The 22,015-nt window shown below is 46.1% G+C and overlaps 1 protein-coding gene across 1 annotated transcript in view; it reads right to left on the bottom strand.

Annotated features, from left to right (window-relative positions):
* Positions 1-843: 843 nt before the first annotated feature.
* Positions 844-22,015, bottom strand: part of LOC123355839 (antigen WC1.1-like) — a 58,532-nt gene continuing 37,360 nt past the window's right edge. Inside the window, exons 5-15 of the mRNA XM_044998603.1 lie at positions 18,258-18,572; positions 16,978-17,292; positions 15,193-15,255; positions 14,792-15,106; positions 14,360-14,395; positions 13,232-13,369; positions 4,693-4,788; positions 3,632-3,715; positions 2,878-2,967; positions 2,310-2,462; positions 844-1,198 (exon numbers count right to left, since the gene is read on the bottom strand). Coding sequence (XP_044854538.1) covers positions 1,074-1,198; positions 2,310-2,462; positions 2,878-2,967; positions 3,632-3,715; positions 4,693-4,788; positions 13,232-13,369; positions 14,360-14,395; positions 14,792-15,106; positions 15,193-15,255; positions 16,978-17,292; positions 18,258-18,572 — 1,730 coding nt within the window. The 3' untranslated portion in view covers positions 844-1,073. The remainder of the gene's footprint in view (positions 1,199-2,309; positions 2,463-2,877; positions 2,968-3,631; positions 3,716-4,692; positions 4,789-13,231; positions 13,370-14,359; positions 14,396-14,791; positions 15,107-15,192; positions 15,256-16,977; positions 17,293-18,257; positions 18,573-22,015) is intronic.

The raw sequence follows: 22,015 nt of genomic DNA, 5'->3' as shown, positions 1-22,015 counted from the left end.
TTTCTATATAGAAAGAGGGGTGTAGACCCAGAGAGACAAAAATATTACTGTCTTGTGCCAAAGCTATAAAAGGGGGTGGAACAGAACAAAGGAGGCTGCCAGTCATGAGAACACCCCTATTTTCCACCTAGGATGTCTGCTGTAACTAACAAGGACTGTACCAGGGGAAAGGATTGGGCCCGGACTAGGAAAGAGTCTAGTCTGTGAAAGAAGCTTATTAGAACAACTCTGAGGGTGAGATTTTACCTGTAATTAGTTTCTTAATGTATTAGGCTTACACTTGTGTGTTTTTGCTTTATTTTGCTTGGTAACTTACTTTGTTCTGTCTTACTTGAAACCTCTTATATCCTACATTTTATTCTTAATGAAATCACTTTTATTTATTATTGAACCCAGAGTAAGTGATTAATACCTGGGGGAGCAAACAGCTGTGCATATCTCTCAGTGATATAGAGGGTGAACAATGTATGAGTTTACCCTGTATAAGCTTCGTGAAGAGTAAAACGGATTAATTTGGGGTTTAGATCCCATTGCGAGTTGGGTGTCTAGGTGCTGGAGATAGGAGACCTAATGAGCAGTTTTGGGTTAAAGTGTGCAGCTTTGGGGGCATGGGGGTAAATGGGATCAGAGGTAATCTCAGCACATCAGGTGACAGTTGCAAGGGAGTCTCTGTGACCAAACCCGTCACATCAGTCTCCATCTCTCTTCCTGCAGGCCAACATAGAGGCACCCAATAGACCTCATGAGAGAAACATCACACCTGGAACAGATTTTCAAAAAGGGTTTAATAAGAAAAAGCAAAAATTCACAATGAAGAAATGTAGGAACAAAAAAGCAGGGAAGTTCCAGACTGTCTGATCAATGGGAAATTAGAGGGGAAATCACAGCCCCTATCTCAGTCACACTTATTTCTTTCATTTAAACAAAATTGAAATAAAAAAGCTAATTGAAATAGTTCCCAGGCAGGGATTGTCTCCAGTACCCCCATAGCCCAATGAGCATTTGGGAAAGGAAGAGTCTAACCATACAGCATCTACATCCTCACAGGATATTTGATCTGAACCCAGGCATTTTTATATTGATGTCCCAGAGACGCCATCATCAACATCATCATAACCCGGGTCATGAGGAGATGGGGACAGGACGTCACTCTCAGCCCTAGAGGCCCCTTCACTTCTTAGCAAGTGCAGGTTCCAGCCTGAAAATAGCAAGGAGGTCACATTAAAGTCAATGTATCCATTCTCTACCCATGTGAACTCACATAATGGATGGGCAACATGCAGTATGGGCTGTGAATCAGCCCCTGCCCACAGTTTCCCTGAGTGGGCCTCTGACAAGTTTAATCCATTATCTCTCTCTGTTCTTCAAAGAAAACATGTGGGAGGAGATTCTGTCTGTGCTGAGACCTCCCTGGTGCAGGAGAAGTGTGGGGGTGGCAGTGAGCTGGTGATGACTCCCTGATAGACCACTGGGAGCTGCTGTAACTCCTGACAGCTGATATAGTCCCTAAGGGACCACACGTCAGCAGAGACCTGGTGGCTGGAGCAGGGTGGGGACCTAGCTCATGGCCTTGTCTGGACATCACAGATCTCACCTACCCACACAATGCTGGTTCTCACATTATTCCCATCAAGACCCAAGAAATGCACATTTCATCCCAACCCAGTTTCCCCTGAGGTGCAAAGTGGCAGCTCAGCTCTGATCCTATGCTAATGGAGACATGTACATATTGAAGAGAGTGATTTCAAACCTGATGCCAGGCCACTAACTAACCGCACTCCAGGGACCTGCTCTTCCCATTACCACTCAGGGCACTTGTTTGGGGAAAGGCACTTTGGCCCCGATCCTGCCAATGGACTCTTGTCACTTTGATGATTTAGACAATTCCACTGAAGTCAGCAAGACTATTCATGTGAGTAAAGTGACAGATGGGATCTAGTATTTGTAGGATCACAAACCTTAATAGGAAATCTTCTTTATTTCTTGATTTAAGTCCATTTAACTCAGGGCTGCCCAGAGAATTCAGGAGGCCCAGGGCAAAGCAAATTCGGGGGCCCCTTCCATAAAAAAAAAGTTGCAATACTATAGAATACTATATTCTTGGGGGGTCCCCTGCGGGGCTCGGGGCCTGGGGCAAATTGCCCCACTTGCACCCCGCTTCCCGGACAGCCCTGATTTAACTCTGTTTAGTAGAGGTCAGGGTGGGGATACAGCTGGGAGTTTACCAATAACTGTATTTCAGCGCAGTGACAGTGACCTCTAGTGGCCAGTAAAGGCTCTTCCAGGTGAGCTGTCCACACACCACTCACCTGTCTCTGATTCCCAGTTCCTGACACTTCCCCCATGGGCCACAGTGACTTCCTGGGCACTTGGTCCAGAACCAGGGTCATCTTCAGGGTCAGAAATTTCTCTGGCATCATCATAACCATCCCCTGGGTCATCTCCAGGCAGGTCAGGGACCTCTGAAATAAAGATATGAATTAATGGAAATGAGAAGAGGTTTTCCACTGAATAGAGAAATAAGCTACATGCCAGGTCTGGCAAATGAGGGAATTATGTGTATTATTTCTTATGAATGCCACATACACCCCAGTTTAGCTGTTTGATATTATCCTGCCAGACTGCACAGAGAAAATCAAAGGAGGCTATTGGCGGGGAAGCGAACAGGAAACAAAGAACTGAAAAAGACATGGCTCCTTAATGGCATGATGGGAGCTGTTAATTGTGGAATGCATCTCCCTGGCTCCAGCCAGGCTAGTCTGGGTTAATTCTTCCCAGCCCTGAGCTCAGGATCAAAGGGCAGACTAGGGAATGAAGGGGGTGGAACAGCAGTAGCCAAGGGGTAATGTGGTTTCTGGAGGGGGATTCACTGTTCACCTCGACTGTCTGGAGTCTGGGGGACATCGTTCAAGGCAGGCTCCTCCATGTTGTCGTAATCCAAACGAGAGCCCCCTGGGTAATCTCCCTCTGGAACAGGAAACACCACACTCAGCTTCCCCTGAACACACCCATTTCCCCAGCAGGTTTTAGTTCCCCATTAAAAGCCTGTTGTCTTGGAGTTTGGGCTGTTCATCACAGAGTCTGTAGGGGAAGTCACAGGGTGACCCAGGGGAAAAGGGAGAGTCATTGACATTCTGTGAAACAATAATTGTTCCACCTTCATTTCCTCAAAAATAACTACAGCCCAGCCCTGCCCCATAGCATCCAATAGCAACTTTGTTATGCCCTTCAATGAGATCAGGATCTACGCTGGTATTGAGCTAACCCTGGACGCGTTGGGAGACAGTAGCTGCCACACCAGAGCTGACCATTGTGAATTCAACAGAACTCTATAAAGACACAGTGTCCTGACTTTATATGGGCTGGATCGTGAATTGGGCTATATGCCGAGGAGGCAGGGGGCTAAGATCATGGGGCACAGATCAGGGGTTGTATAGTGACACGTGTCAACTGTGGAAGTCAGATTCTTTCATACTGTGTGACTATTTCTCTGCCCGGTTCCCTGCAGCTCCTCCCCTGGGGGAGAGCACCGTCAACCACACACAGAAAGGGTCACGATTTGTTCACATTTCCATCAAGAGTTGGACAGAAATCTTTTATGTGTCTCTGTACCCACCCCCACCCCCGTTACCTTGTTCTGATCCACGATCGTTTTCCCCCTCGCTGTCCCCGGTGTAATACTGCAGCTTTGTCACTGAGTCATCTGAATAGGAAACTGGAGAGATGGTAAATAGGATGTTATCACAGTGAGAACAGCAAACCTGACTGATGGGCAATGCATCCAGGTCCTGGAGTAAGATTTATGGTCTCAGTATATTGCTCCTTCAAGAGAAGATGCTGAATTCACAGCGACTGAGTGGTGAGAGGCTGACACAGATTTTCCAAGATAAATATCCATTTTGTGGTAAATGTGGCTTTCGGGTAGATAAAATCAGACCTGGAAGATGCTGGGAACAGCCATATTGACCTCATGAGGCGAGGCAGGGACTGAGTGAGACTTTTACCATGGGACCCCCTCCTGTAGGTTTCATTTGACTCCTTCTCATTAACTGCGGAGCCTATTTTGAATCACATTCAGGGTGTAAGAATCTGTTTAGAGAGGAATGTTTATCTTCTCCTCCTGAATGTTGCTAATTCATGGCCTGATCCAACAGAAAATTATGGCTGAGGCTGCTGGTCCAGACCTCCTCAGCCACGGACATGACTCCCATTTTGTTATGCAAGACACTCCCCCTCCCCTGCCTTGTTGCCAGATTAGGCCACGCCCCTCCCAGGATCAGAGTCTGTGACCAACCCCCACCATTAGTAGAGAGAACAATGTGCATCTCAGCCTCAGGGAGACGCACTGACCATGCCCAGAGTACCCCACAATGTGCTAAACTGAGAGCAGCTTCTTCCCAGCTGGTTGACATTCAGTCAAAAGGACGTGAACAGTCATTTTCCTGACCCATAACTAATTGCCTCCTAAGGCTGCAGGATGTACAGATCGGACCAACTCAGAATGCAGAGTCTTCTAGGGAGGAAACTCATTCATCTCAGCCCAGTAACTGGCTGATCTCTTCACAGACCCAGCATCTGCAGCCATCCAGGACTCACAGGTTTGAAGGTTGCAGATATTTAGCTGTAGGTCAGAGCTTTAGAATGCAGAGTGCATTAGAGATTTTCTCCCTGTTAGGAATGACACACACAGACCTGAGCCATCAAACATCTCCTGCTTCTTTCTCATCAGGTTATAATCAATCTCCTCGTACACGGCCTCAGATAAAGGGTCCAAGGATCTTCTGGAGCCTAAAAACAAAGGGCAGGGTTTGCACAGGATCAGAGAAGCTATGGATGGGAAACCCTATGAGATCATCCAGCCCCTCCCCCTGGGCTCAGTGCAGGACTGGTCTCTACAACACATTCCCACTGCTCTGTCCAGTTAAGATTTCAGCATCCCAGGTGACGGGGATCACGTCCCTGTCATGTTTGTTCTATTGGCTATTTCACTGTCATTAAGTTTATCTTAATATTCAGCCTTAATGGTCCCTACATATATTTATCCTATTACTCCTAGTACCATGCAAAATCATTCCTCTCCTATCCTGGTGCTCACACCTATGGGCAAAATAGTACTTGTATATGTGCTGCCTAGAACTGTGTGGGGAATAATTAGCTAATATTTGTGCAGTGCTTTAAAAATGGAAAGTACTATCTATATATCTTTTTAGGTGACAAATCTGAGGCATTGTCCTAGACTGAGGTGTCATTAGAGAAAATTTTGGAAGAAATTGATGAAGTAAATAGTAATAAGTCACCAGAACCAGATAATAGTCACCCAAGAGTCTGAAGGAACTCAAATATGAAATTGCAGAACTACTAACTGTGAAATGTAACCTATTATTTAAATCAGTTTCTGTACCACATGGCTGAAGGATAGCTAAAGTGATGCCAATTTTTTTAAAAGGGTCAAGAAGCGATCCCAGCAATTACAGGCCAGAATCCGAATTTACAGAACCAGGCAAATTAGTTTAAACTACAATAAAAACAGAATTATCAGATATATAGATGAACACGATTTGCAGGGGAAGAGTAAACATTGTTTTGTAAAGAAAAATCATACCTTAACAATCTACTAGTATTCTCTGAGGGGGTCAACAAGCATGTGGACAAGGGGGATCCAGTGGATATAGTGTACTTAGATTTTCCGAAAGCCTTTGACAAGGTCCCTCACCAAAGGCTGTCATGGAATAAGGGGGAAGATCCACTCATGGATCAGTAACTGGTTAGGAAGAATTAAATTGTCAGTTTTCAGAATGCAGAGAGGCAAATAATGGTGACTCCCAGGGATCTGTACTGGGATCAACATATTAATAAATGCTCTGGAACAAAGGGTAAACAGTGAGGTGGCAAAATTTGCAAATGATACAAAACTACTCGAGATAGTTAAGTCCAAAGCAGACTGCAAAAAATACAATGGGGTCTCACAAAACTGGGTGAGTGGGCAACACAATGGCAGATGAAATTCAGTGTTGATAAACGCAAAGTAATGCACATTGGAAAGCATAATCCCAACTATACATATAAAATGATGGGGTCTAAGTTAGCTGTTATCACTCAAGAAAGAGATATTGGAGTCATTGTGGAAAGTTCTCTGAAACCATCAACTCAGTGTGCAGTGGCAGTCAAAAAAGCTAACAGAATACTGATAATCATTAAGAAAGGAATAGATAATAAGACAGAAAATATCATATTGCCTCTATATAAATCCATGGTACACCTACATCTTGAATACTGCTTGCGGATGTGGTTACACCATCTCAAAAAAAGATATATTGGAACTGGAAAAAGTTCAGAAAAGGGCAACAAAAATGATTAGGGGTATGGAAAAGCTTCCGTATGAGTATAAAATCATGACTGGTGAGGAGAAAGTAAATAAGGAAGTGTTATTTACTCCTTCTCATAACACAAGAACTAGAGGTCATCAAATAAAATTAATAGGCAGCAGGTTTGAAAGAAACAAAAGGAAGTATTTCTTCTTACAACACATAGTCAACGCTTGTGGAACTCTTTGCCAGAGGATGTTGTGAAGGCCAAGAGTATAACAGGGCTCAAAAAAAGAACTAGATAAATTCACGGAAGATAGGTCCATCAATGGCTATTAGCCAGGATGGGCAGGAATGGTGTCCTTAGCCTGGAAATGAGTGACAGGGGATGGATCACTTGATAATTACCTATTCTGTTAATTCCCTCTGGGGCACCTGACATTGGCTGCTGTTTGAAGATAGGATACTGGGCTAGATGGACGTTTCTTCTGACTCAGTATGGCCATTCTTATGTTCTTGTATAAGGGTACATCTACACTGCAATCTGGAGGTGTGATTGCAGGATGCATAAACACATCTGAGCTGGCTTAGATCTAGCTAGCCATGTATCTGTGTCAGCAAACGCAGCAGCACGGGCTAATCTTCCATGTACAACCTCACCTAGGAGCCTGGGTGCATACTCCAGGGGCTAGCCCACATCACAGCCATGCTGACGCAACTACACTGTTGTTGTTATGCCACCCTAGCTAGGTAAAAGCTACCTCGGGTATGTCTACATGTGCTGCAATCACACCTCTCACTGCAGTGTAGATATTCCCTAAATGCCTAGTAGAACTGTCTGATCTCTTTCACCACTATCACCCAAGCTCTTTTGAAGCATTTCTCCTTCCTCGTACCCTCCCTCCTGCTGTATCTCTCTATTTGGGATCTTTCCCTTACATGGATTTTCTTGCACTTTTCTAAATGGAATCTCAACATGTTCTTTTTCTAAAAATACTTGCAGTCACTTTGTATTATTTCCTCTACAGAGGCGGAATGGCCTCCTTCCCCACTTGAGCGTGAGAGACCACTACGCTCCCTCTGGTGGGTGGAGCCAACCCTGCCCTGCCCCCCCTTGCTGGAATTACCAGGGCAGGACAGGAAGCATAAGGCGAGGGCCTTACATTTCATTTGAGTGGGAGCCAGGGAACATAAGAACTGCTGCCAGTTTCCTGCAAGGTGACCAGATAAGCAGCATCAGTTATACTGAGAAGCTCTGCACAGTGGAAATAGCTATAACTACTGTGTTCGAAGTCTTGGTTGGTTATTTTTTGTTGGTTTGTTTTTCTTGTATAAGAAAACTCAAAATCAGAGGAATGCAGAAAACACTGTAGAAGGGCCTTCCAAACTGATCTTTTATACCTGAGGCTTTTTAATGTTAGAACATAAGAATATAAGAACGACCATACTGGGGCAGACCAAAGGTCCATCCAGCCCAATATCCTGTCTGCTGGCTAATGCCAGGTGCCCCAGAGGGAGTGAACCTAACAGGTAATGATCAACTGATCTCTCTCCTGCCATCCATCTCCACCCTCTGACAAACAGAGGCTAGAGACACCATTCCTTACCCATCCTGGCTAATAGCCATTAATGGACTTAATCTCCATGAATTTATCTAGTTCTCTTTTAAACCCTATTATAGTTCTAGCCTTCACAACCTCCTCAGGTAAGGAGTTCCACAGGTTGACTGTGCGCTGTGTGAAGAAGAACTTCCTTTTATTTGTTTTAAACCTGCTGCCCATTAATTTCATTTGGTGGCCCCTAGTTCTTATATTATGAGAACAAGTAAATTTTCCATATTCACTTTCTCCACACCACTCATGATTTTATAGCCCTCTATCATATCCCACCTTAGTCTCCTCTTTTCCAAGCTGAAAAGTCCTAGTCTCTTTAATCTCTCCTCATATGGGACCAGTTCCAAACCCCTAATCATTTTATTTACCCTTCTCTGAACCTTTTCTAATGCCAGCATTTTTTTTTTGAGATGAGGAGACCACATCTGTACGCAGTATTCAAGACGTGGGCATACCATAGGTTTATATAAAGGCAATAAGATATTCTCTGTCTTATTCTCTATCCCTTTTTAATGATTCCTAACATCCTGTTTGCTTTTTTGACTGCTGCTACACACTGTGTGGACGTCTTCAGAGAACTATCCATGATGACACCAAGATCTCTTTCCTGATTAGCTGTAACTAAATTAGCTTCCATCATATTGTGTATATAGTTGGGATTATTTTTTCCAATGTGCAGTACTTTACATTTATCCACATTAAATTTCATTTGCCATTTTGTTGCCCAATCACTTAGTTTTGTGAGATCTTTTTGAAGTTCTTCACAGTCTACTTTGGTCTTAACTATCTTAAGCAGTTTAGTATCATCTGCAAACTTTGCCATCTCACTGTTTAACCCTTTCTTCAGATCATTTATGAATAAACTGAATAGGATTGGTCCTAGGACTGACCCTTGTTGAACACCCTAGTTACCCCTCTCCATTCTGAAAATTTACCATTTATTCCTACCCTCTGTTCCCTGTCTCCAGCCTGCTGCAGAACTCTGGAGCTGGACCTGCACTGAGCAGGATCCTGTCCCCAAAGGAGACCAACCCTGGAGAGAAATTGCTGGGAATGCCATTGGCCAAGTACACAACGCGACAAAGAACCCAGGCACTATGGAACCCCTCACTCAGATGCTGGTAGGAAGTAGCCCAAGGAAACTGGACTTTGGTCCCGTTTCACTGTCAAAACCTGAGTCCACATATTTTAGCTGCATCCCTGCTGACCCAATGGAAGAGTCTTCCACTGTTAGGGCCCTGGACTAGGACGCAATGAAGCAGGGTGCGCCAAGGTCCCCCCATCTTCTGCTGCCAACCTCATTCCTGGGATTGGCAGCTTCCCACCTTAGGCCAAGAGGTCTGCTGTCTGCCAGAGCCAGGACATCAAACCTGCCTGTTTGGTGCTCTGCCCTGCCTGAGGGCCTGAATCCCTAGACTGTTTGGTGCTCCCTGCTCTGCTCCACCCAAGCAGCTAGAGCCCCAGACTGTGTGTTTGCTGGCTGCCTTAGCCAAGAGGCTTAAACAACACCTGCTCCCCACTCTGCCCTGCCCAGGGGGCCAGAGCTTCCCTGATAGACCATTAACTGCCGGCTGCCCCAGCCAGGATGCTGTGGACTACAGACTGCTTATACTCCACCCCGCCTGGATGGCCAGAGCCCTAGACTCTTGAGTGACGACAGCCCAGACAGCAGGCTGCGAGCTCTAGACTGCTTACAGATCGGCCCAACCAGTGGGACCCGAGCCTGAGTGCTGCTGCCTGACACAGTGAGGAGTGGTTTCAGTGTAGCAGCCATGTTAGTCTGTATCCGCAAAAAGAACGAGGAGTACTTGTGGCACCTTAGAGACTAACAAATTTACTTACTTAAGAAAGCTTATGCTCAAATAAATTTGTTAGTCTCTAAGGTGCCACAAGTACTCCTTGTTCTTTTTGAGAAGGAGTGGGCTCCCTCCCCACTTGAGAGCAAGGGACCACAGCATTTCCCCTTTGTATTATTTCTCTGTTGTCCCCACTAGTCTCAACTCCTCCCAATTTACTGTCATCTGGACTGCCTACAGAGCTTCCCTGCAGGAGAGGTACACACCAGATGTGTTCACCATAAGATACCTTAATACTCTGCCAGGTATGGCTGAAGTTAGCTTAACAAGGTGTGTTACACACAGTGCCACCTAGTGGGTGAACAGTATAATACAGTTTAGCCTTCCATTACATCTCCCCTTTTGAGTGCTACATTCCTACCATTTAGAAAATTTACGTTATCATGGTATATTTGTAGTTTAGCATAGATCAGTCTATTAAGTGTCTTGTTAGTTTATAGACCTGTCTCTTAGCCTTGGATAAAATTTTGCATTTGACTTTTGATATTTTCATATCCTCCTTACTAATGTGTGAACAAAGAATGAAAACACTGTGTGTTGCTTCCAGATGGGGTTTATAGAACAATGAAAAGAAATAAGGAAAAGAGTTAAAGTGTTGCTGGGTATTGTGGTAGTTTAATAATAGGTATATCTCCAATTATTATCTCCTAGAACTGAAAGGGACCTTGAAAGGTCATTGAGTCCTTCACTAGCAGGACCAATTTTTGCCCCAGATCCCTAAGTGGCTCCCCTCAAGGATTGAACTCACAACGCTGGATTTAGCAGGTCAATGCTTAAACTGCTGAGCTATCACTATATGTACAAGTGTGCACCTGAAGACTGCCTCAACCCTTATCTCAAGGCACGGTCAAGCAACCAAATGGGAGGGGCAAAGGGTGGTGGTGGGGAAGCATAAGAAATACTAAAAAGACAGAGAAAAGGTGACCTTGGCCGAAAGCTAACCTTACTCCTTACCCTCCCATAGGGTACAAAAGAGGTGGTACCAAAGTCCCCATACTCACGATCCTCCAAAACGGAACATGACCATAAACTCTAAGGGGTGGGACCAAGGCCATGCACTATAGGTATAATTAAGCCTGCTAAGAAAAAGAAGGTGGGAAAAAGGACAGGGAAATCTCTGTGGTGTACAGAGCTATGGATATGCTTGCTTGATTAACCCCAATAAACATTGAATTCCCTGCATTTGGACTATGGGCTTCTGCTTTCTGTTTGCATGATGTGAACCAAGAGAGGGGCAAGGGAAAAAGCTCTAACATCTCTCAGTCGTACTACCTTTCTAATTACCCAACCCAAACGAGTAACAACTTGGTCATCTGGATTTCCATCAGTTGCAATGACTGCCTGAGGCCTGTTTGGAATCTCTGAGTTTTCTTCCTCTTCTTCTGCATCTGCCATCTGTAGAGTTTGCTCTGTTGATTGTTCTTTCTGAGGTACACTGTATGCGCCAGCATTTTATCTTGAGTTTATTTGTACTGGGTCTCCTTTCAAATATCCCTCTGCAAAGTTCTTCCACTTTTCTCATTAGGCCCATCATGGCTGCCACACTGAGGTGTAGAACGCTGTTGGTCTTTGATCTGTTGATCACATGCACTATGAATGAGAAGTTTTTGTCTTTGAAAGATATTTCTGTGGTGAACTGTTCCATGCAATTCAGAATGCCTCCAGGGCTAGTCAGAGCTGCATCAGGTGACTTCAGCTCTGGGAGGGATTGATGGTAATTGTAAGGCCCTTCTGAGATGACTGTTACATCTGCTCCTAAGTGAATTTTAAAGTCAATAGTGTTTCTCTGAATTATCAGTTTCAGGCTCTGTATCATCACACATGATGTATCCCAGAAACAATGGCTCTTGATTGTCTGTAATAGAAATCAGTGCATTTGCTGCGTATCACTGTGTTTATGTGGCAAACAACTGGAAAATGCCCATGTTTTGTGCATTTAATATATCCTGAGTGTTTGAGTAGAATTTGTTCCTCATAGCCAGGGGGTTCTCCCTCTTTACCTCACCAGTTTTATAGTATTAACTTGTTGCACTTATGCTGAGTTTTTTAACAGCTTCTAAGATAGATTCTTGTTTGGCAACTTGCTCTGGGTTTTGCTGTCTCATCAGCTAGATTGCTTTGCCATTTGAATAGCAGTGTGTAGGGTGAAGTCTGTTTTTAATTGTAGCTGCTGTGAAGGACTTTTATCGTTTAACCCAATAACCAGTCTCTCTCTGATATTTTCATGTTTCCCATTCCAGAATCACAGTTTTCAGCCAAGGCACGCAGAGCTATAATAAATTATTCAACATTTTCCCCTAGTCCTTGAACTCTCTGGTGAAAACATGCCCTTTCATAAACCACATTTCTCGGAGGGCACAGTAGAACCTCAGAATTACAAACACCTTGGAATGGAGGTTGTTCATAACTGAAACATTCGTAACTCGGAAGAAAATGTTACAGTTGTTCTTTCAAAAGTTTACAACTGAGCATTGACTTAATACAGCTTTGAAACTTTACTATTCAGAAGAAAAATGCTGCTTTTAACCATCTTAATATAAATGAAACAAACACAGAAACAGTTTCCTTACCTTGTCAAATCTTTTTTTTAATCTTTCCCTGTAATTTTTTTAGTTTTTTACATTTAAGACAGTATTGTACTGTATTTGCTTTTGGGTTTTTTTGGTCTCTGGTGCTGTCTGGTTGCATACTTCCAGTTCCAAATGAGGTGTGTGGTTCACTGGTCAGTTCTGTAACTTTGAGCTTCCAGTGTATAAAGTATGCATCAAACATAGCCAGAACCCTTCCATAGTCATCTTTGTGACTGTCCTCAGGAAAATCAAAGGATTTAAAGAAATGCTCTGCTTGCTTCCAAAGAGCACAAAGTAAACACCATACCTGTATATCTTCAGTTTCCTTATGGAGTTTTGTAGCAATTTGAAATCTTGCAAAATGCTGCTTCTAGTCTCTCAGTTGTGAAGGTCTGTCAAAGCTGAAGTTCTCTGGGGCAACGAAGAGGGAGATGTTGATGAAATCCTGCAACCTGTGTTGCTTTTTTCTCCTCTCTGCAACCTTCATTGCTCCTTCTTCTGTCTGCAACTTCTGTTGCTCTCTTCTGTTTTTTTCTTCTCTTCTGGGGCTGCTTAACTTCGGGCACCATGTCAGATACACCTTGTACATGGTAGGTGGCAGGGCTGCTATTAGCATGTCAGGTTTCTGTACCAGATATGGAATGGCTACAGAGCTTTTTTCCCAGAGAAATACTCACCAGATATGTTCACAATAAGATCCCTTAATGCTCTGCCAGGCATGGCTGAGGATAACTAAAATAAGTTGTTACATGCAACGCCACTTTGTGGACGAACAGTATAATACAACGTAACCTTCCATTACATTGCCAACGCCCCACCCTTCTCTAGGCACAGCTCCTCTTGCTATTTCAGAGGCATTTCACACAGTGACAACAATCAACACCCACCTCTATGCTGTGCCCTAGCACTTTGCACCTGAGCGCCCAGGATGATTAAGACCAGGCAGAGCAGGGCCCCCAGGATAATGCAGATGACCACGGGCATCGTGACTCTCCCACTGTCAGTCAGAGGACGGCGCGGGGGAGCTGGATGGAAATGAACATGTGACAAGGAGAGATTATCCTGTGAGAGTCAGGGTGGGGCCCGTGGAGCTCCCAAGTCACTCATTGCACAGCCAAGAACAGCAGGGTAATGGGTTGGGACACAGTCTATGTGCCATGGGGGCAACACACAGGCTGCTGTTTAAATCATGGGCCCTTCTCTATCAGCTGGAGCCAGCAGACAGGAATCATCAGGATTAGCATGGCCTGCAGCTCCCACCTGGGTGTCATTCAGCCCTAGATTTCACAGGCCATGTGTAAGGGGACTGTAACCCCGACAGGGCAGGAGCCATGCTGGGAAGAAGAGTCCTGCCACTTAAACCCTGAGGGCGTGTGGCCACTGCCAGAGCAAGTGTCCAACCCGTAGCATCCCTGCAGCACACCCAGGGCCTGAGAAAGAGGCCTGGGACTTGTGAGGAACAGATTGTGAACTGCCTTGACATTCCAGAGACACTGGTTGTGATGTCCCTGTGCCATAGAGTGGGGTGATGTGTTTTCCTTTAACCTTTCCAATTTTTTCCTTATTTTTTTAATTGATTGCTGTTTAATAAATTGAATTTGCTTTGAACTGTACATAATGATCAGTGGGTCAGGGAAGCATCCAGTGCAGAGAGAGCACCCCAGAGTGGGGACACCCTAGCCCCTGCCCTAAGTGACCACGGCAAGGTTGGGGATTGAGCCCCCAGGAATCCTGGGCCCAGCCTTGTCAGGGTTACAAGGACTCTGCCACACAGGAGAGTGGAAGGGGAGGACTTGACGTCAGGCAGGCCTCTGGGTAAAGGAAGTGGGAGGACTCAGATTCCTTCATTAGCCCACTTCACTGGGGTACTGTATAAGCCAGGAAAGTTCCCCACAATAATGGGACCATTCCCCTGCTTACACATGGAAAGGAGTTCCTCCCTTAGGCTGCAGCTTGCAGCTCATCCTCTGTGACCCAGCACCAGGGAAATTTGATGGGAGCGGGGGATGTTTTACCTGTTCTACTCAGTGATGCTGTCGTCTCTGTCACACCTGCAAAGGGAAAGGGATGAGAGTTGAAGTCTGGGGGAAGTGATGTGTTTATCACTGGGTAGCACCCCTCAGAGTCCCTGAGGATCTCCAGACATCACTTATACAAACTCCCTCAGAGCAGCACAGGGTCTGTATGTTAGTGATTTAGGGCCCATGTCCTCCTATACTGACTAGTAACAAACCAGCACTCTGGGGCCTGTGATGGATGCAGGAGCTATGTCGGCTGATGTCTGCGCCAAATCTGACCCCACAAAGGTTCTACCCTATAGCATCATTGATGCTCCCGCACACGGGAGATGGGAGGGCCTGGTCTGTGACGAAGGGGGAGCGGGCAATTGGACCCATCCTTCTTCCAGAAAATTACAGCATGTAGCAGAAACATCTCCTGTCACTCACCTGAGCAATTCACTCCAACATCTTCCTTATGGTCACAGTTGCTCTCACCCCAGGGTTTGGCAGGACAGTCCCAGAGAGATGACTCTGTCCCTCTGCAATTCAACAATTCTACCCAGATGGGACCAGTCCCCTCACCGAATGCAGCCTCGCCTAGGACTGGTACAGCAGATCCACAGCCCAGTTGTTTACACACAACTTTGACATCTGCCATGTCCCAGGAGTCATCACAAACTGTTCCCCACGAGCCACGATACCAAACCTCCACTCTCCCCAAGCATCTGTCCTCTCCTCCCACGACACGTAACTTCTCCTGGTCTGGAAATGCAGAAACCTCACATGTTACTGGGACAGCTGGGAAAGTCCTTAGGGACCAAGAATGAGACACAGAGAAGCAGAAATACCTGTGCAGCTTGTAGAGTTCGGGCATTCACCAAACAGGGTCTGAGGTGGTTTTTCTTTTTTTCCTATGGAGAGAAAATGATGAACTGAATGGACCAAGAACAGTGTGTGATGTAGGAGAGAGTAGGGTTTATCGGTACATTAAACCCCTAAATTTCAGCAATTTTATAAACTTAAATCTAAAATCTAGTTTGTTTCAGAGCTAACGGATTTATTACTCAGAGGATTCTCTGGCTGTTGGAATCTTTATGCAGCTCCCTGCTGGTGTGTGCGTTTGAGGTTATCTGAGTCTGTTCCATCCACCCTGTGCACAGCTGCTTCTGGCCCTGTTTGAAGGTAAACAGATTTGTCAGCTGAAACTCACCCACATTATTGTGGGGATCCAGAGACAAGAAATGGTGGTATTAGAATTGAGACCGAAATGGGACTTTAGATCTGAAACAAACTCTCACCTACATGCACAGACACAGACACACTTTCTGGGAATTCTGATCCTGACCCAGATTTCACAGCCTGGGGGTCAGGAAGCAGGGGCTGCAGCAGAGCTAGTCTCCAGGCAGTTAACAGGCACAGTGGCCTGTATTCCGCTGCCTGACAGGATCAGGTGAGCTGCAAACCGCCTGATTGGTGGCAGTCCAGCTCCTGAATCAAGCATCATTCAGCAACTGCTCAAAGCATTTCCCACAGCTAGGATACCTCATTTTCCTGTCTTTTTCCCAGCCTTGCTCTTGCCTTGACTCCAGACTTACCCCTTGCCTTGCTCCAGGTAACCTGGTCCTGACACTCAGCTCTGATTTCTGACTTCGGCTCTGACATCTGGCTCTGGCTCTGACCCTGACCCTTGGCTCCAATTTCTGGCTACCAGCTCCTGCTCTAACCACTGGACATGACTCCTGCTTCAACCACTCAGCATGACTACCCACATCCTGGTCACTGACCTTGGGCTCATCTCTGACTGTTCATCCCAAAAGTACAGCCACAGAGATTCCCAAAAGACACTCACTAATGGGAGGCATTTGTGGTGGCGCTGGAACAATTTTTACAGTTGGGGGCTGAGTGCCAGTGGTGCCCAAACTTTTTAACTTGCCCCCCTTACCCATGCCCACACCCCCTCTCCCCCGAGTTGGGACCAGGACTGGGCTGAGGCTCTTGGAGGGGACATGGATGGGGTAAGGGGACTGACGCTGGGAGTGGGAGCAGAGCCCTGCTTGTGGGGCCAGCAGCAGGACCCCATGTGCGGGACCAGTAATGGAGAGCGGGGCCAGCAGCTGGGACCCTGCACAAAAACTGGGGGTGCTGAAGCACCCCTCACACACCCCGTTCCCCTGCCTATGGGCATTTGTGGGGTCTCACTGATTGCACTGTGTAACACACAGCTTGTATAAATAACTCCATGTTTGTTTTCCAGGCGCTATATTCTCATTCCTAGAATGGATTATGAAACTTTTTTTTCACTAGGAGGGTGGTGAAGCACTGGAATGGGTTATCTAGGGAGGTGATGGAATCTCCACCCTTAGAGGGTTTTAAGGTCAGGCTTGACAAAGCCCTGGATGGGATGATTTAGATGGGGATTGGTCTGCTTTGAGCAGGGGGTTGGACTAGATGACCTCCTGAGGTCCCTCCCAACCCTAATCTTCTATGATTATATGATATGTCTGTCACTGCTGCGAATGTAAGACTGTCTATACTGAAAAGTAAATACATTCACAATTTCTATCACACCCTTTCAATGAGTTAAACATGTAGCGGATGTGAGCATGCGTGTGCACAGAGAGTTTCAGAATTACCACTGCAAGAAATATGGGTCTCTTCTGCGCGGTTATTACAAGACTGCTGTTTCCACATGTCTGATGGGCACTGCCAGACGGAGCTGTGCTGCTCACTGCATGCAACAAGGTCCAGCCACGTGGGACCAGAACCTTCTCCATATGCAAAGTCTCCTGCAAGCTGCCCTCTGTCCCCACAATTCAACTGCTTGCAGACAATTGTTGCAGTGACTGCAGGCATCCCATTGTAGCAAACACTGCCCCACGTCCCATTGTAGAAAACCTCCAGCCGCCCAGCACAGTCACTGTCGCTCACCAGCCTCAGATCTGTGAATTCTAGAAGGAAATGCACAAAAAGGGAATTTAAATCTTCGATTCTGAAATGACCTAGTGTGAAGAGTAAAATCCCAGCAATTGCTAACAATCCTGTGCATCATTCTGAAGGAGCAAATGTCAGAGAGAATCACATAAAATGGTCACCTCTGAAAAGTCACCAGTTCCCAGCAGTTACACACACTGGTACCTGCAATGCAGCAGTGACTGCCCTCACAACACTAGAGAAATGCTGCGATAGCTCCAATACTCCTGGGTGGGAACATATGGGAAATGGTGACTGTCTAATCACGACCCCAGTAGGTAGGTAGAAGAGGAGAGTGACCATATTTTCTTTAAAAGGGAACACCCCACGGGGGGCCCAACCCCAAGGCCTCCCTTCCTCTCCCCCTCCCACACGTGGGGCCAGCCTGAGCCCATCCTGCCTGCCCGCCCCCACAGGGATAGCCTGAGGTTCCCCTAACCTCTCGGCACGTGGGCCGGCCTGAGCCCCCTTGCCACCCATTAGTGTCAGGCCAGCCCCAGACCCCCTTCTTCCCTCCCGTGCACAGGCCGGCCCAAGATCCCTGCTGTCCTCTCGCGTGGGGCTGGCCCAGCCAAAGCTGCTGTCTTGAGTCCTCCCTCCAGCGGGGGACTGGCGTTGCCACTCGCCCCATCCCCACATGTTCCTCCGTACCCAGCTAGGGGTCATATCCCACTTCCTTAGCAAACCTGTGCATTTGTCCAATTTACTTTTGCCAACTCATGATCACTTGGCAAGAGCAAACGGGACAAATGCCCTGTTTTGCCAAAACAGTCGGGATGGCCATGGCAGGCTTAAAAAAGGGACTGTCCCGGCCAAAACTGGATGTATGGGCACCCTATAGAAAAGAGACAGTGAGGTAAAGGCTCTATCATTCTAAGTTCTCTCCTCAATTGTCTGCCCCCCCCCATTAATTCCCCTGGTAACCAGCATTCCTGGACCAGACCTGAGCAGAGAACTCCAGCATCCTCTTTGTGTCTGCAGTTGTGCTGGCCCCAGCTCCTGGAAGGACACGCCCAGAGATCGGATTCATTCCCAGAGCAGTTCACATCATCCAGCCAGATCTGCCCAGATCCTTCCCCATAATGAGCAGAGACAGTTGCATTGATGGCGTGTCCACATCCCAGTTGTTTGCAGACGACATTGGAGTCTGACAGATCCCAGAAATCATCACAGACTGTCCCCCAGCTGCCATTGTAATAAATCTCCACTCTCCCGGCACAGCGACCTGTCCCATTCACCAGTCTGATCCGCCTGCTCCCTGCAGGGATAGATCCCAGCTTTTAATGTGCAATATGAGGATAATTAAACAGCTTCCATGTAATCAATTATGATGCTACAATGGCTGAGATATTGAAATGCTTTTAAAAGTCTGTCTTTAAGAAGAAACACAGAAAAGAAGAGAAGCTGAGTAAGGAAACAAGGAATACTTTTTACAGAGCATTATTGATAAACAGCATGTGAGTGAAAGGGCCTAATTCTGAATTCCTTACTCATCAGAGCAATCCTTAAGGGACTCGTCACATGGGTCAGAGCTTCTTTGTGAGACGAAGGCTTAGCAGAGTCAGCCCTTACTCGAAATCTTGAATATTTTCAAACAACTCTTAAATGATAAGCAGCAAAGTGTTCAATGAATTATTAGGCAATTAATTTACCCAAAACCAAATATTCTTTTCAATTGTTACTGAATGTGGAGGGTGTGACACTGGCTGACCAGGTCATGCTAGAGTGTATTTAGATCAGTTCACTCATGTAGATCAAAGTAATGGTTAGATGTAGAAAGGTGTATTCAGATGTTTAAACTTTATGAAAACTAGTGGAATGTTACTGGTATTGTTTTCGCTCATCTATTCATGTCATAATGTAATGCCAAACATGTACATGATAAATACACTTGTAGCGAAATAACACATATTACACATCAAATAAATTTTGTGAAATGCTAAGGATTTAAGGACTTTAACAGAAAATGCTAATTTCAAATGGCCATTATGCATAAGGTTGGAGGTCAAAAATCTAAGTGCATTTCTCACTCCCTGTCATCAAAGGGAAAGCCCATATGGGTAGACCGTCAGCTTGTTTTCTGTGAGAAGAAGATATAAATAAGGATTCAAAGAAAGATCCTGTATCTCTAGGCTGTTTGGATTCTAACAGAGAAGAATAACTGAATGAGAAGACAGAGATCCACAGAGTTATTCTGGGTAGCCTTGTGTGAAAGAGTGAGCTCCCCACACTAGCTCTGTAAGAGCTGGGTTGGGCCAGGTGGTCCTAATCAGCTAATTACACTGCAAACAGTGGAGCCTTATGCCGGAATCAGCTGGTTAGAGAGACTCGCTTGTTCAGGAACTGGTGGGACCTATAAAGCCAGGAAGCTGGCTACAGGCTGGGGCTGGTGGGAAAGGCCGCAGTAAGGCAGGCAGAAGTCATGCGCTGGGAAGAGGGAGGAGTGTTTGGGGGCTGTAGGGAGATACTCTGTAGTTATTCCTTGGAAGCAGGATTCTTGGGGCTGGCACACCCAGAGTGAGGAGAGGAACCAGAGTATAGGAAGCAGTCATAGAATCATAGAATCATAGAATATCGAGGTTGGAAGCGACCTCAGGAGGCCATCTAGTCCTACCCCCTGCTCAAAGCAGGACCAACCACAACTACATCAGTCCTGGTAAGGAGCAGTGTGGGCAGAGGGAGGAAGCCCAGAACTGCTGAGCTATCTCTGGACTGGAACCCAGAAAAGAGGGCAGCCCTGGGTTCCCCTACCAGCCATTGGGGGAGTGGCACCAGGGCAGTGAATGGGAAGGCAGCCTAGGACTGTTGATGGACTGAATCCCGTAAGGGGGAAAGCCCGAGTGACCCAGCTGGAGGGCTAAGTCACAAAGAGGATGCTGCGGATCCTGGAGCAAGATGTGCTGCAGACATGTCAGAGTGATGGTGTGGAAGCTGTGGATTGGGCATTGGCCTCCAGAGTAATCCCCAGAGTGACGAGGAGGAGACGCCAGATCAGCAGTGAGTGGAGTACCTCATGACACCCTGTAAAAGACTTTTGGGAAACTGACAATTTATTACATCACTGCCACCATTTGGAGTTACTGATTTGCCTATTATATTTTACCTGCTGTAGACTCTCAATAACCCTCATTCTTCCTTCTTAGCTAATAAACCTTTAGTTATTTACTATAGAACTAGCTGCCAGCGTTATCTTTGGAATAAGGTCTCGAGTGACTGACTGGTCCCTTGGGACTGGGAGAAACTTGGTGTGGTGTGATATTATGATTAAGTGACATTTTATCACAACTTTCAGTTTGTCTGGGTGGCAAGTTAGGCTGAAGAGCCTAAACGGACTGTCTGTGACTCCATAGTGAGACTTGTGTAGTAATCCAGGAGTTCATGTTTGTGACTGGCTTGGTGAAATCCAACTATAGAACAGGGGTCTCAAACTCCCAGCCTGCGGGCCATCTGCAGCCCAGGAACCTCCCCACTGCAGCCCATGCAGGAGAGACAGAAGGAGCAACACAGGTAGACAGGCTGTCCACAATTTCTGCTGTAGGCACCGCCCCCCATAGCTCCCATTGGCTGGGGGGGAGGGACAGAGATACCATTAGTTGCCGGGCAGAGTCAGCCATGGAGGCTGAATCATTCGTTGCGGGGCACAGTCAGCCATGGAGGCAGAATCACTTTTTTTGACAATGAATATAAACAAGTCAAAATACCAAACACAACTATCTGATGCACACCTTGCTGCAATCCTGAAGGTTTCAACTGCTCAATCACTGAGGCCAAACATCAACAAACTGACAGAACTGAAATGTTGCCAGGTGTCTGGCAAACACTAAAAACTCTCTGGCAGGCGAAGAATTGTATAAAATTGTATGACAGCTTTATTATTTCTAAGAAATTCAGAATAAAAAAATCAATATAAGCTTTTTCTTTTCTGAACACCATCTTCAGTGACATTATTGACCCGCTGGGAGGATTTGAGGACTGGCATTGGCCCTAAGGCAAATTGAGTTTGAGATCCCTGTTATAGAACACACCAGCAGTTTGGGTGTCTGACCTTGTTTTTTTGAGTCTGCCCTGAGATAGTCACTCACAGTGGTGAGCCACTCCAGACAGCATGACAGGAGGTACCAGAACATTAGAGAAAAGCAGATTTGGTACCAATTTATTTACAAATAAAGTGAAAGAAAGGCAAATTGGATCCATGTGTCCAGATGCTTAGGGCCTAATTCTACCCTGCTGAAATCAAATGTGAAGCTCCCACTGACACAATGGGAAAAGCAATGGGCCCTTAATGTGCTGTAGTTACCTTGCAGTTGGAATGGGCATGAAAAATTATATCAGTGCAGTAACATACAGTGCACCATATATGGTGTGGTAAACCCAGGACAAACAGTTACAAAAGGGGTGGGGGGGAGTAATTAGTCCCAGGGGGTTAAAAGGCCTCTCCCAATCCACTGAGAAGAGAGAACTACGGAGAAACAAGGTTCAGCTGGAAAAGGGGTTACTAGGAAACTAATTAGGTTCAGCTGACTCCAACTGCTTGAGACCTTTTTAAACCCTCCCCTGTGTGGAAAGGGGGGGGGTGCTGTGCTGTGGCTTAGTGCAGCAAGACACTCAGCCATTCCAGGAAGGAAGGCTGCACGCCTTCCCCAGAAGAGAAGGAAAACAAGTGCAATGGACTGACTGGGGAAAGGACTAGCTGGACCCTGT

This window comes from Mauremys mutica, chromosome 1 (genome assembly GCF_020497125.1).
Source record: "Mauremys mutica isolate MM-2020 ecotype Southern chromosome 1, ASM2049712v1, whole genome shotgun sequence".
In the NCBI taxonomy this organism is placed as follows: domain Eukaryota; kingdom Metazoa; phylum Chordata; order Testudines; family Geoemydidae; genus Mauremys; species Mauremys mutica.
The sequence above is the reverse complement of the archived record's forward strand: the minus strand, read 5'-3'. Positions and strand labels throughout refer to the sequence as shown.